The sequence below is a fragment of the Scatophagus argus genome, chromosome 3 (genome assembly GCF_020382885.2).
Source record: "Scatophagus argus isolate fScaArg1 chromosome 3, fScaArg1.pri, whole genome shotgun sequence".
In the NCBI taxonomy this organism is placed as follows: Eukaryota; Metazoa; Chordata; class Actinopteri; family Scatophagidae; genus Scatophagus; species Scatophagus argus.
The window spans coordinates 8176042-8191161 of NC_058495.1; the positions used below are offsets into that span (position 1 = coordinate 8176042).

General features: G+C 40.7%; 1 protein-coding gene across 1 annotated transcript; it reads right to left on the minus strand.

Annotated features, from left to right (window-relative positions):
• Nucleotides 1–823: 823 nt before the first annotated feature.
• Nucleotides 824–14130, minus strand: LOC124056092 (CTTNBP2 N-terminal-like protein). The gene is made up of 7 exons (XM_046383194.1): nt 13982–14130; nt 11056–11160; nt 4560–4793; nt 3438–3545; nt 3072–3260; nt 2798–2968; nt 824–2623 (listed from the first exon to the last, which is right to left on the minus strand). Exons 1-7 carry the CDS (start codon nt 14018–14020, stop codon nt 1655–1657), a joined length of 1815 nt encoding a protein of 604 aa, XP_046239150.1. The 5' UTR covers nt 14021–14130; the 3' UTR covers nt 824–1654.
• Between the last annotated feature and the right edge of the window lie 990 nt (nt 14131–15120).

Below are 15120 nucleotides of genomic sequence, written 5' to 3' on the forward strand. Positions count from 1 at the left end.
ATGCATTGATAAAATACACAGTGCATATGACCGTCACTGACTCTTTGCTTCCAGAGAATTGTAAAATAAAGCCATTGATAGATAATATCTTAGACGCTTGTGTAAATAAATGCAGTCTCTGTATTATATATTACATGTAACCTGCAAATGACAAATGTCGGAGGAGCTTGAAATTTCCCAACCTGTTGTAAGCTACTTATAAACTGCTGACCTCTACAGGACACTCTTTGGCTGTGCAGGATGAAAAACATTCATTTTGAAAATGAGGGGAAAAAGAAAACTGGTGTCAATATGTAAACCATCTGGAGATGATCGGTTGAAGCAAAAATTACCTTATAACATGTTTCTATTTGTGGGTATTTAATCATTTGCATTACTTTATCATTATTTCTTGAAAATACAAGAGATTTTATTATGCAAGGCAAAATTTTATACTACTCAAAAACATTTGGATACTTTATTTATTGTATTAGAATTGCAACATTTAACTGATCAATATTGACATACTAATCAATTAGTATGTCAATAGAAAATTAATAGGCAACAATTGATATAAATCCTTTATGTTTTTTGCAAGCGTATGTATATTTTGTCATATATGATAGTTAACTGAATGTCTAAAGATTTTGGACATTTGTTTAATTAAAACTAGAAATCAAATGAGATTCAGGTTGGCAGATTAATTGATAATGAAAATAATCAATGCAGCCCTACACTAAATGTGTCAGCTTTCCCTTACTGGGTTAGTACCGTCATTGGCATTAAAGCTTACACCACTGCAGACTGGCAACACAGAATTCATATGAACGATGAATACATGACAATCTTTGGGATTAATTTATTAAATCTGTCACTTTCCAGCTATACATTACTGTAAAAAATCTGATAAAAACAGAGATAACAACACAGCGTTTGTGTTACAATATTAATCAAAGCTGTGGTTGATTATGAAATACTTGTATGTTTACTAATGTTTCTTATACACAACAAAGGCATAACTTTCATCAGAACCAGTAATCTTAAAAAACTTATTTTACAATGGTGTCTGCATATAATCCAAGCCTCTGAGATTAACTATGCATCATTAAAGTAGTACATGAACAAAGCTCAGTATGACACTGACTGGATTAGGCTTGTGTAAAACTATCATACATTATTAACTAAGGAACATTTATAAAATGAACTATGCATTTTTATCAAAATGACAGCTACGTATATATCGAGTGCACACTGAAATGAGACAATTTAACATACACTGGTCTAAGAACTACTCGTAGCATTTTTTCCAAATTTTATTATTTACTAAACTGATTTGTGTTCTTTGGAAATAAACAATAATAAAGATTTTAAAATTATGTAACCGTATGGTGGCCGAACATACAGTGTTGGCACATTCGAAACTAAAACTATCAGTTGTAACTGTTCATTAGCACCATCCCCTGAAACACTACCAAAAATAGTGACAGAGCACACATTTTTTCCTAAATCTAATAAATAACAGTGTTTGATGGGACCTCTGTTCAAATAAGCAAAGGACATAAATCCTGTCACGTACAAAACAATGTACAAAACTCCAATTATAATTAGAAAATGTGGACTAAACCACTATATCACAAGCAGAGCAGCAGCTCATTATAACTAGTTTGATGGTCAGTTAATTAGAAGAAACCACCACGTCCAGTTCTTTGACTCCATCTTGGCTCGAGGTGAGGCCACAGCTGCCTGAGAGCGGGCTGTCTGAGAAATGGCTGGTAGACCTGGGTACTGTGGCCGGGGAAGGAGGGGCCTGGGCCAGACCAGGCTTTTTTGGAGGGATGGGTGGAGGGTTGCCCCTGTCTGCCCTGGGGATGGTGGGTGATCTGATCCCTTGTGGCAGTGCTCCTGCAGCCCTTCCAATGACCGGCGACAAGGGTGCTGCCAAGTTGCGGTAGTCTGTACCGAATGGTGAATTGTTAGGTGCTGTGAGCTTCGCTGTGGCACTCTGCTGGACGGTGGTAAAGCGAGACAGGACTTGAGTGACTGTGCTCCGCGCTATCTGCTTGACTGGGCTGCTTTCTAGGGAGGAGCTGCTGGTCACAGGGGAGATGTCCTTGGGCGAGAGGGGAGTCGGTGCAGCCTGTGACTGAGGGTCTGGTTCAGCGGTACCCTGGAACTTATGACGAGCAGCGTGGAAGCGCTGGTTGATTCCGGCCTGGTAGGGAGAGTGGTAGCTACCAGGGCTCGGGCTGCCTGGTGGGCGTTTGGCAAGGACAGGCGAGGCACAGGGGGAAGAAGGAGGGAGAGTGGAGGGAGGGACACTGCAGGAAGAGGATGGTGTCTGGGTCTGATGAACTGGAGAATTTTCATTCCCATTCTGTAGACAGATCTTCTCTGAGAGGGGACTGTTTGCAGCATGGTGCCCATTGGTCTCCATCGGACAGTGGTGTCCGTTGACTTTTGGCTGCACGGGTTGCTGGTTTCTGTCTTCTTCAATGTCCTCGACCTTAATAGTGTCTACTGCTGTTTTTCCTGGAGAAACTTTCGTGGCCCACTCCTTTTCACATGCCTCCATTGGAGCTGTAACTACACCCCTAACATCTCTCATCATATTTGCCTCTTCCAACTTCCTCTCCAGCTCTTCTACCTGATCACAAAATGGGGAGAAAAGACTGATTTCAAGCAAAAATGTTATTGTACAATGCAATTTAATCTCCTTCTACTGCACTAAGATTAGAGCAAATAACTTGTGTTAGTTATAGTATGCAAAATGTACAATCTATTGTCACCTGTGTAATGAATGTGTTCACAGTGTTCACACCTGTTGTTGTAGCTGAAAGCAGTGAGCTTCCTCCTTCTTCAGACGTGAGCGGAGCTGCTCTCGCTCCGTGTCAAACTCAGCCAGCTGCTCCTCCACCCTCGCCTCCATTCTCAGAGTTCTCCTCCTCTCTTCCTCCAGCTCCTTTCTCAGGGCCTGACAAGCCTCCTTCTCCTGCATGAGAAAAACGCTGCTCAGTGCAAAATATAACCAGGCCTCACCACTTGTAACAGCAAAGAGTAATAAACTGCCTAACTCGGAGTCAAAATGCTCATACCTTGTCGAGCTTGCGGCCCTGCTCAGTCAGCCGGTGACCCTCCTCCAGAGCTCTGGCACTTGCCCACTTGCACTCTTTGGCCAAAGCGCAGGAGAGCTGTTTGTGCTGAGCTCGTTCTTCTTCTAGCTGCTCAGTGATCCGCCGCTGTTCTTTTTCTAGCCGTCGAACCTGGCTCCTCTCAAAGTCCAGCTACAAAGAAAAAAGGCGCACACAGTAAAAAAACTTGTCAGTTTGTTTGGCTTCAAACAGTGTGGATGATACCTCAAAGCTTTGCTTCTTTGTAATCTCCGACAATCATTCACTGAGTGATATTTGATTTAGACAGTACGTATCGGACAAATATTTGCAGTACAATCTAGAAGGCACCTGTTGTTGTAAGCGCTCCCTCTCCTTCTCCAGGATGTAGGTGACATCATCTCCCTCTGCTGTGTCCTCTGCATGCCTCCTCCTTTCCTCTTCCAGATCTGCAATGACCTAAAGCAAGCACAGTGGGGAGACAGAGAGTCAGGAATGAAATGATCTGAAATGAAATTGCCCTGCTTGATACTAAGGCCAAGAAAAGTCATTTTGAAGCAATATGATTACTACACTTTGAGCAAAAATGCTGATGGAAGCTACGCAGCTGCACACCAACAACAACTAATCATCTAAATGAGCGTCATGTTTGGCCCTGCCCGAAGAGATAAGTATAGTTTTCACTTTGAGGTTTTACAAAAAGCCTGAAATAATGGAGTGCTTTGTGTTTGTTCAGTTTCAAAAGATGCAAAAGGAATCATTACTTGCGATGGCAATTTAAACATTATAGTGTCATTTGAGTGGCCTGAACACTGAACAATGAAAGGCCTTAATTACTTCTAATATTTGACTTTTTACTACATTTAAAACAAGTTGCCTCACATTCTTTGCTGTGTAACAAATCTTGTTTTGTGGTCTATGAATTCTAATTTGATAGTGAAGTGGGACTTGGGTCAATCTGTTATGTTTTTTGCACCAGCAAGCATTGCAAAGTTTTAAAATAAACTTCTAGTTACTGATATGATGCAAAACTAATGTGATATTAAAATGAAATTCCAGAATTTCATTATCTCAGATTGGGCATATTGTTAGTGGGTATATAATGAACTCGTAGTGAAATCAGGAGGCATGTTGCTGACGTGCTGTGTATTGTCACACTCTATAAATAGTAGTGTGCTCACACTCTAACATCAAACTCACATGAAACAAAGGAAAAAGTGGAAATGTGACATCAGTGTGAAAAGCACCTGTGAAAGTACTTTTAGATGTGTTTGGAAATAGATCGTGCTGAAAACAAAGGTCTTTTTAAGCTGTTATATTGTTCCTAAAAAAAATTGGAAGCAAAAGGTTTTAATGAATGGATTTTTTTCCCCCTCTTTGGAGGCCAACTTTTATATTTTATGTTTGCCAAATTTAAAAAGGAAGCAGCTCATTTCTGCCCCATCTATTTAAGAACCACACATCCACACCCACCCTTCTATGCCTGCTCTCTGCTGCAGCCAGCTGGGCCAACATCTTCTCCTGCATCCTCCTACAGTGGCTCACCACCAGTTTGAGAACCACCAGGGGGTTAGAGGTGGGGGAAGAACAACCTAGGTCCTTGTTCTGGCCCCCAACAGCCTCACTGTCTCTCTGCAAGGCAAGGAAGGGGTCGCTGAGGTTGTACCTGCCATAGCGCTCCTGGATAAACAGCTCTTTACGCTGGGCCTGAAGAGACAAGAAGAGAAGAGGAAGAGGGAGCACTGAGACGAGAAGTGACCGAATTAGTTATGTGTGTGGTGCGAAGGTTATGTGTTAGGAAATTTTAATGACTGGAATGCTGACCCTTGTATATACATGTTCAAACAACTATTAAAAATTAAATTTAGCCATGTTAGCAGCATGGCTTTAGGGATACTGATGTTGTCAGTTGGTGGGTCCAACTTTTGTATGCAATGCCATAAAATTTGGTACAAACAATAATTTCTCCAGACATCCTAATGACTTTATGGTTTTGAGTGAAATATCTGAACAAATATTTGGTGGATTGGCATTAAATTTGGTATACACATGGCAGTAGAAATTGAGATTTTCTCCACTTACTCTACCTTCTGCCTAGAAACTGCAAACTAGCAATGACAGCACTGTATAGTATATGATGGTCAAATGTAACCGTACATGCAATTAATCAAAGACCTCATCATCCAGTCGAAAAACTGACATCCACACCACTGAACTCGATTTGATAATTTTAGTTAATACTTCTTTCATTTCTCTCCCACTGAAACTGTGTTCCACACCCCATGATCAACATCTCTAATACTAGAGTGGTAAATGAGCAGTAGATAAAAGAAGGGGAAGAGAGGGAGAGGAAATGCATAAAAATACAAGAGAAAGAGTGCTAGGAGGAAGAAGGAGCAACAGATGGTGTGTGTCTGTCTATCTTTAGCAGGACAGCTGCTCTGGACTGGGCCTTGGCCAAGGTAGACCTGTTCTCTGTTTAACTCATGACAAAGGAGGGATAATAACAGCAAGACATTTCAGGTTCAGCAGATGCCTTTGGGCCTGCCGTGAAAAGGGGCTGAAGTGTGTGTGTGTGTGTGTGTGTGTGTGTGTGTGTGTGTGTGTGTGTGTGTGTGTGTGTGTGTGTGAGAGAGAGGGGGAGAGAGACAGAGAGAGAGAGAGAGAGAGAGAAGCAGAGTGAGAAGGAGGGCTATAGCAGAGCTGGCAGTGTGTCTTAGAGAGGTTTCAACAAAAGAGGATCAAGAGATTAGAGAGAACAGTATCCTCTCTAGCAGGGTGAGGACAAAGCTCCTGATGACTAATATCAAGATTACTTAAGAGGTTTAAAGTGTATTCAAGAGCATAGATGGGCTTGCAGAGCAATACACAGGTATACTGAACCCTCACTGCTCCCAAACAGTCAACAGTCAACTTGGTTGGTCAGTCAAAAAGTTAAGACTGATACTAAGTCCGCTTAATAAGCTGTGTGCTGGATTGATGCATCCCTAATATTGCCAAGACAAATAATTTGCCAATAATTTCCTAGGGCTGCATTTAACTGATTCAAAGGTCCAACATTTGCATTAGTAATCAAGGCATTATTAAGCCTTATCTGAGCAAATAAGTGATTTTTCTAATTAAACCCAGTTAGAAAAATACAGAGATTCATGGTGGATGGCTGCAGACAGAACCGAAGTTCAAACAATATTCAGCAACAGATCACAGGCTTTGTGATCGTCATCTTCAACAGTATTGGCACAAAGAGAGGAGGGCAAGGCTGTGAGGCTGCTGCTGTTATTTGATCCAGTCCGCTGAGGATGGTGTGAAGGCGGATCAAACAGCATGGAGGGGTGAAACAGGAAAACACAGGACGCCCAGGAGAATTCAAAAATGCCTCTCAAATGTGGGCAATATCTAAAGCCTAAAGACCACACAGCATCTCAACAAAAGCTTTGTGTGCAATATACGTTATGAATGTGACATATGGTCCTTGTTCTCATTGTGTTCATACAATACAGATTTCACATCTAATTGGTTTTGAAAAAACACAACATTTGTCTGGCAAAGATCTTTTTTGAATGCATACTTGTGATTCATATTAGTTACCACTGCTAAAGAGCAACATCAGTATTTTGAGGGTTGGTTTCTCTTTTTTCAAAAAGATACAGATCTAGCTCTGAAGAGAAAATCTGCAAAGAGAAATCTGTTTACAGACTTGGCCCACAGCCCGTCCTTGTTCCAGTCAATGACTGTCTGCTCTGATGTGTCACTTTTACAGTCTAAGATTAAATAAGCTTGAATCAGGTTTTCCAGTCTTGACACCTACAGCACTTTGCTCAAGGATGTACACTCAGTCTGACTTTCATCACTGCAGCTACATGCAATACCGACAGAACAAAAACACTTCTGTTGTAAGCCATTGCTCATACTGAAGGAAAACATTTTGATATGCAAGAAGAAAACGCATGCATAACAGAGTTTTTTGGTTTTGTTTTGTTTTTCCTCTTCTTCTTCTTCTCTTGTTTTTATTCAGTCTATAGTCTATACACATTTCCCTTACTGAATGATTGGTCTTTAAATCTTCCCTTTTATTTATTTATTTATTTTTGGTTAAATCACAAGACCCCGATTAAACACAGACCAACTCTTTCTCAGCTCCCTGTCCAGCTTTTCAATGTACATACAAACGTGCACTTCCACAACACAAAGGAAGGCTGTTTTCCTCTCCAACAACCCTCCACTGCTGCAGAGAGGGTGGAGGAAGAGAAAAGAAGGATTACAGGAAAAGGATTTCCAACATTGCTTAATACTTGGCATAAAAATCTACCACAGCTTATTCATTATATCATAGGGTACGTGTACAATACCCATAAACATTCAGAGCATGTGTATGTGTGCTATGCATCACAGTCTACCTCCATTATACATGCCTTTGTCTTTTGGCTGCAGTTCCTGGCAACCTGTGTGCGTTTGCTTGGGAAGCTATCTTTGTGCCAGGGCTACACTGCTTCCAATCCAGCTCATTTTTTTTGCTGACGCATGCCTGGACTCTTTCAGTTGTCCGACAAGATCTGTACAATAACGAAGGAAGTATGTGAACTTTTTACCCTGGAGTCCTGTATATTTCAGACCTGATTTGGGACATTACTAAATACCTCAAAGTGCCCATGCGTGCACGTAAGTTTCTATCCATCATAACCACATGATTTTGGATGAAATGCAATGAATGCTACAGCAACTCACACCAACTATGATCGGTTCATGCACCTCAAAGCTAGAAAGACCTTTTTTTTCCTATTTTTATGCTTTCCCCATTACCAAAGAACACGCAAGGTAAACCTGTTTGAAGTATGTCCATGTGGAAGCTCTAGTCAACCACAACATTTAATTAAAGGCTCATTTCCATATCTGGGCCCTCCTTTATCTTAAAGTAGAGACTCAAATGTCTTTCCAAAGCAAATGGACTACTGAAAATACAAGCATTGCCAGAGACTAACTTCCTTTTGAAAGCCACAGCGTGAGCAGCTGTAGAAGTGAGTCACAAGGGGAAAAATGCAGCGGATAGTTAGAATGCCAGTGATAGTTCTGCATAATTAAATATAGAGCACCACAGAAAAACCACATCATTAACCTCACATCCTGTACTTACACCATATCCTGCAGAAAATCACTCATAAGAATGTTTTGTTTTTAAAACACTGACAATGAAGACTACATATGAAAACTTCCTAGTTCCCACACTTGCATGAAAGACAAATAGGTAAACAGTGGTGTTATTACCATGGTGATTTGTAGTTGAGCTAAATATTTCCCATTTGACAGTGTAGCTGTGACACGTCAGTTGAGACACATATGAGCAACATGACTGGACCTACTTCTCTAATTACTGTGGGCCACGTCTTATTGTTGGAACAAGACTCAGAGTCTGCAGCCACGCTAGCAGCTCAGTGAACCTGTACTTAGACACGGCAGTGCTTTTAGCAAAATGCAAACGTCAGCATGCTAACTTGCTCACAATGACAATACTAACATGCTCATGTTTAGCTGGTTTAACATTCAAGGTGTTCTTCATCTTAGTTTAGAGTGCTTGTATGCAAGCATTTGCTAATTAGCACTAAACCCAAAGTACAACTTTGGGTGATAGGAGTTAGTTTTGGACGTACGTTGTCATAAACCCAAGAATAAGTTGGAATTTTTAGCCAGTGATGATGATATATGAAAACTGAAGGGATCACCAAAATAACTACAATTCATTTTCAGGCGAACATGAATGATGGAATCAAATTTTATGACAATACTCTTAACACTATCTAATTGGTGTGGAGGGCAAGATATAGTCACGAGTAGCTTATCAACACCGGATAATGTTAATATCTTATAATATCTGCAAAGTAGCTAATACATAAAGTAGTCAAATAAATATTGTAGAATGAGAAGTTTTCCCTGGGAATGTTGCAGAGTAAAAATATAAAGTAGAGGAACTGGAAATACTGAAGTAAAGTATACGTGTTTAAGTACAGTACTTGAGCAAATGCTACATTACTTTGCTCATTATTCAAATTTTCGACACTAAGCTTTCCATTTTTACTTCAAAAGTACTGGTGGGAACAAAAATTAGAGGAGATGCTGTATTGATAACAATCTCTTTCTGTGTGAGGACGAGACCCAGGATTCGGTACAACAGAAGAGAGGTATGGATTTGTGTTTCACCTTTGGAAAAGCATGCATCATGCAGAAAAAAAACTGTTTACCTCAAGAGATCAGTTTTCACTTACTCCCTTCATTTAATTTCCTGCAGGTCGGTGATTATACCCTTAATTAAAAGCTCTGTAAGAGTTAACACTGCAGCATTGATCCAATCCCAAACATGAATGGGTTAACAGTTTGTGCCGACAGAGCCATGAAAGCAGCACAGCCATATTCCCCCTCAAGCTCCAGTTAAGGCCAATGTTTATTTGTTCACTCCTACTCTCGCTCACATTGAGTCATCGGGTACCCAGCGTGCTGTAAGTCTTCTTGCCTTAGATGGCCAGATCCCAGGGGAGATGGAGGAATGTGGTCTAGACACAACACTCGAACATTCAGCAGCAAAATCTCTTCAACGGCTGCTCTCTAGTTCACTGGATGCCTCTCCAGTTTGTTCTTTCAATGGCGCATTTTACACCAGGAAAGTGGACTGCATTGCAAGCATAACGGCTGTAAAGCTGAAATACTAATAGAGAAAATAAGGTCTGCAGTGTTGTATAAATGTTTCAGAAAGGGAAGAGCATCCTTTGCAGAAAGGCTCGATCAATAATTTGCTTATTCACTGCTTATCCTGAGTTTGCGGTTTATTAACAGCATCAGGAGGACAGCGTTACTGAAGTAAATTTACAGCGCTTTTAATAAATGACAAGTCATCCTTAAGGTGATCGAAAAAATTTACTGGAAGCTTGAGTATGTTGTCCAGCAGGACACATTAGAGCAAAGGACAGTGTGGGAAAATAACCTGACAATCCTTTAATTGAAATGCAGCATTAACCCTGCCAAAGAAAGACATACTAAGGTTGGAACTAGCTGCTCTGTGTGCATCCGTCCGGTCCTGCTCACAACTTTGAAGGGTGTTCAAAGCTGTTTGAAGGCTGAGACTTGATTTTAAGGGTTGTAGTTGCATGGTTTTAGGTTAGGCATTTAATTGTAGTGGTTGAGGCCACAGTAAGGGACTAGGGACTGTGACCCTGGCTAATTCTAATTGAGTTCATGTTCAAATTCAGTCTACTCATTTAAACCTAAGAAAAGGGTGACTTATGAGAGAATTCCCCAAGAGATTCACTCCAATCTCCAGAAGCACAGACACTACTTTGCTGGGGGCAAACAGAATAGATAAAGAGGGATATTAGCTTCACAGACAAATGACTTTTGTTGTTTCCACACAAATACATTTTTGACAGGAAATGACTGTCATCAGCAGTGTTACTAAGATTTAATCTTAAATGTATTATCCTTATGTGGCTTTGCTTCAGTTTATCTTGACAGGCATTCACAACCAACCCCATGTAGATCTGTGCATTCCCACCTCTTGCTAGCCATAAAAATTGGTAGTTGGTTCCTTCATTGAGAATTGTGGCCATGGTTAATTTGAATTTATGACAGTTGCAACTGTGCAACTATCAAAAAAACAACTATTAAAATGTTCACAAAAACCAAAAACAAAGCCACTGCTGGGATAATGTTTCTCTGCTGTCCACCGTTTTTGTTTGTCACTACAGTAATATGTTTGACATGAGTGACGCAAGACGCAAGAAACTCTCCATGCAAACTACAAAAAAAGAAACATGCAGTGTTGGGCCAATAGGCTACTGCAGTGGTATGAGAGGCTTATGCTGAAAATTTTTCTCTGCAGTGAACTTGTCACCATTATATCTTCTCTATCTAAAAACTGCCACTTTTAAGCTTAGAGAATCACTTCAGCATTATAAATTATGTTAACAGCTCTACTGATGGGTACCTTTAGGGCATCAATGACCAGGTCCCGGGCCTCCAGCTCGCCCTCCAGGATACTGAAAAGCATCAGCAACTCTGGCTTGGTCAAACTCTCCATATTGAGCTTGGACTGTGAGGACAAAAGAGAAAAGAGAACTTAGACTATTGAATCTAGATTTTATTTCTTGAAATTGAGCAACTCTATACTAAACCTTGAAAAATGCTTTCCCACAATAATTTCTCAATTATTTAATTTCATTTTCAAAACATCTATTCTCAATTGCCCCAGATAGACATCTGATCTATCTGATCCACCCCACTGATTTAAGAGCTTTATGTGGCTATGTGGTTATTATCTTGGAGGAGGGAGTAATTTTGCAGCACCAAGCCAATGTACAAAATATCTAGTAACATTTTTCCTCCTGTATGAAAAGAAACCAGATAATTTTAGCTGTTGCTCAGTCGACGGTATGTGGTATAGCTCAAGTAAAATGTGAAGATATCGCATTATAAAATGCACCTTCTGATAAAGGCCCCTCAAACAGCATAATTCACAACTGTAACAGTACAACTAAGATCTGAGGGCTACATCTTCCATAAAAGCTGCTCCTTTAAATTTCCAACCTTTAAATATTTCAGCTCAGTGAGGTGACACAAATGTGGCTGCACCACAAACCAATGTATTAATTAGACACCGACTGATCACATAACAACGGACAGTCAGCTACCAGCATCCGAGCCGTTAAATCATCTTAAACACGTAAAGCTGAGGAACTCATAATGTGCATGAAACATAGCTTTTCAAGTTCTATGTTGAAAGTAATAATCACTTGTTTTCCCAATGTCCCATTCATAATGGGTACAGTGAGGGTTGATGTGGTCTCTTTGTAGTGTCTCTGCACTCTAATCTCACAGCTGTGTTGGTTCTGTTCACAAGGGCTGCGGCATCCACACCTCAAACATTCAACCGCACTCTGACCACGTGAACGTACGTGGGCTTCTCCACTGAAATAAGATCAAAGCTGTTGGTGTTCTTCTTACACGAGCAGGCATCATTTGTCAGATGAGAATCATCATGTGGGACATGTAGGGACACAGTACACAGTACAGTGGCTGACTACTTATTAACATAAGTGTACCTCTCATCTAAATCACCAAAATATTCTTTCTGAAATATGGCTGAAGCATCTGAAAAATCTCACTTACTGCTGTTTACTAGACTGCTATGCACACCTGAACAAGCATTAACTGAATAGGCCCGCGCTCTGAGCGCTCTGCGGCCACCGCAACTTTCCACATCATGAAGTCATTCAGAGGAGGCGGGCTGATCTCTTGAAGCCCTGTTGCATAATGAGACACTGGAGTCTTCGGCCTTTCATATCTCAGCTCGTAGCTACAGTATTTCCCAGACATCTCCATTAACATCAGCAACAGGGAAAACTGAATATGACAGTGCTGTGATAGAGAGGGCAGCTGTGAAAACCTGAGCATATGTACAGCATTTAAACATACTGTGACACTTGCAGAGAAATGTGCAGACATGAGAGGAGGAATAAACCCGATGAACTGCACCTACCGCCTAATCCCTACAGCAGCAGCAGCATCCTCTCACAAAGAAGGCACACAGCTCTGCCTGCACCAGCACTCATGGTCTGTGGCTTAACCACAGGGGTAAAATGTGAATTAAACTACAGCCTACACACCTCCCTTGGTTTTGGTTTTACAGGCTTGCTTGCTAATTTCACAGGCCACTGTAATCACTGTGAGAAGAGTGTGTAGTATTATGAGAAATATCTGGCCCAGCGGGGGCCTACATATGTCATCACGCTTGTTTAGATGTTCACATTATTTCACCTAATCCTCCACCCCTTCCCCACAAGGTTAGAGTTGATAATCATGAGGGTATACAAGCACTAAGCGATAGCATGGGAAACACAAATATTCCCACACGTTCTCGGTAGCTCCACTTCCGATCACAGAAGCCTTGCATCCATAATCCTTTTATCCGTGTTTGTTTTAAGCCTGGTCAGCCATGTGCCTCGTCTGCAACACTGTAAACTTATTAAAAACACACACCAGCTTTTACTGCAAAAACATATTCTTTGCTCAAGAGGGGCCTTTGTTCCTGAGTAGCTGCTTGTCTCTTTATGTGTACAGCAGTATATATTAACTTTTCTTAGTCCCAGGACAGTTTCAGCTCATGTTGAATCACAACAAAAGTTCTACTAGCAATATGCAGAGTACTGAAGATTATTTTTAGATTTTAGTGACTCCCAGCAGTTATTCAGTGAAATTACAATGTGTGCATGAGTACATGTCACGGACAGTGAAACCTCTCTGGTCCACAAACTTGAACCTGAAATGGGGGTCAGCTGAGGGGATGTACAGCCTCAGAGGTCTGCCGTGTTTCCTTGTTGTGGTAATCAGGATGTTTGACCAGATGCAGCATGTCTGAAAACTAAATTGGATTTGGTAGCCAACCTATTTTTTTGAGTAGGCCACTATACTTAGCTTTCTGCCTACTGGCTTTGGTGCAGCCTAACGCCTTAACGTCTTAAAATGTATATTATAGAAACAAATAAACTGGAGTGTTGACGCATTGTTTAGCAAGTGGAGCCGATGTAACTGAATCCAATCAGCACTATCATGAAAACCAAATAGTTATCAGCGTCTGAGTGAAGAAGATGCCACCGTGCCTTTCCCTCTTCGATAAAAATGACAGATGATTGATAAGGATAGCTGACATTTAGGCACGAACAAAACAGATCTTCTTGCCACTTTATCTTTGGAGGATCAAATCCAAACGGTTCGGCCTGCAGACTTCACTACTTTTGCTACATTTTTTTCTTTTCTTATGGACCAAAACTGTAAACACGGGGGGGAAAGCACGGTAAAATGATCAACTACAGCTTCACATCGCCAACCTAACACATTTCCGTGTGTCTCCTTACCTTCATATGTCCCTCTACGATCTTTGAAAACTCCAGCATGAACTTTTCTCCTGTCAGGAGATTTGTTTCACTTGATTTGCGTCCTCTGATCCCGAGACAGCGGAACACTGAACGGCCAAGCACTGTTCTGACTGACAGCAGAGCCAGCCAATAGATGAGGCTGGGCTCTTGACGCTAACCAATGAGAAACGAGCTTCGGGAAAAAGTGGGTAAGAACAGTGACGCCCCACCTCTTGGATTTTGGTTGGATTTCTTTGTTTCGTATTTCTTGAATGCCTGCCTCTTCTTAAAGAATTTCTCATGGGCACGTCAAGACTTTCAGCAAGCTCTTTCAGTCTTTACTTGTATTTCACTCGGAGAAATATTAAAATATGTCACGCACAGTTTGTTTGTGGTCCGACATAATGACTTTATAGCGACATTACTACACTTTTGTACATCGTTCTGGTCTTGTCATCTATTATGACAATATTCCTCTATAAAATTAAGATAATAATCCTTTAAAATTGGTATGATTTATATGATACATATCAAGGGTTTAGGGTTATACTTTCATATTTGTTGAGTAATGCTCAAAAATGAAGGGTGGTGTAAGAAGTAAGGCAAGGTGAGGTATGTGTGGTAAATGTAGTCTTATTTAACATATTAGAACTTTGATAATAAGAATATTTAATAGCATTTTTAATATAGATCCATATAAATGCTGTTTAGTGGTCAAGATCTGTGTATCTGAGAACACTACATCTGAGTATCTGAAAGTCCTCGAGTACAATTTTGAGGTACTTTACTTCAGTAGGCTATAACGCTTGAGTGAAGATGGTTTCTTTCCACCAGTATAAGGCTGAACATGACAATGTCATGCAAAAAGTGGGGCTTGAATAGCATAAAAAGCCAAACTCCAAACGTCCATGTGTCATATTGTCTCATAGACACAATGAAAGTTGTATTAAATGTTATCAATGTCAATATATATATTTGTTGACCATCTATTTGAATTATCTGAGCAATATTAATGATTCCCGCAAAACCATGCCGTGCATTGATTTCTGGATTTGTGGGATTACAGTATTATTGACTGCCATCTGGTGGCACAGTCACTGTCAGACGTCTGTGTGTTTGTTGGTGGAGGCAAGAGAAAT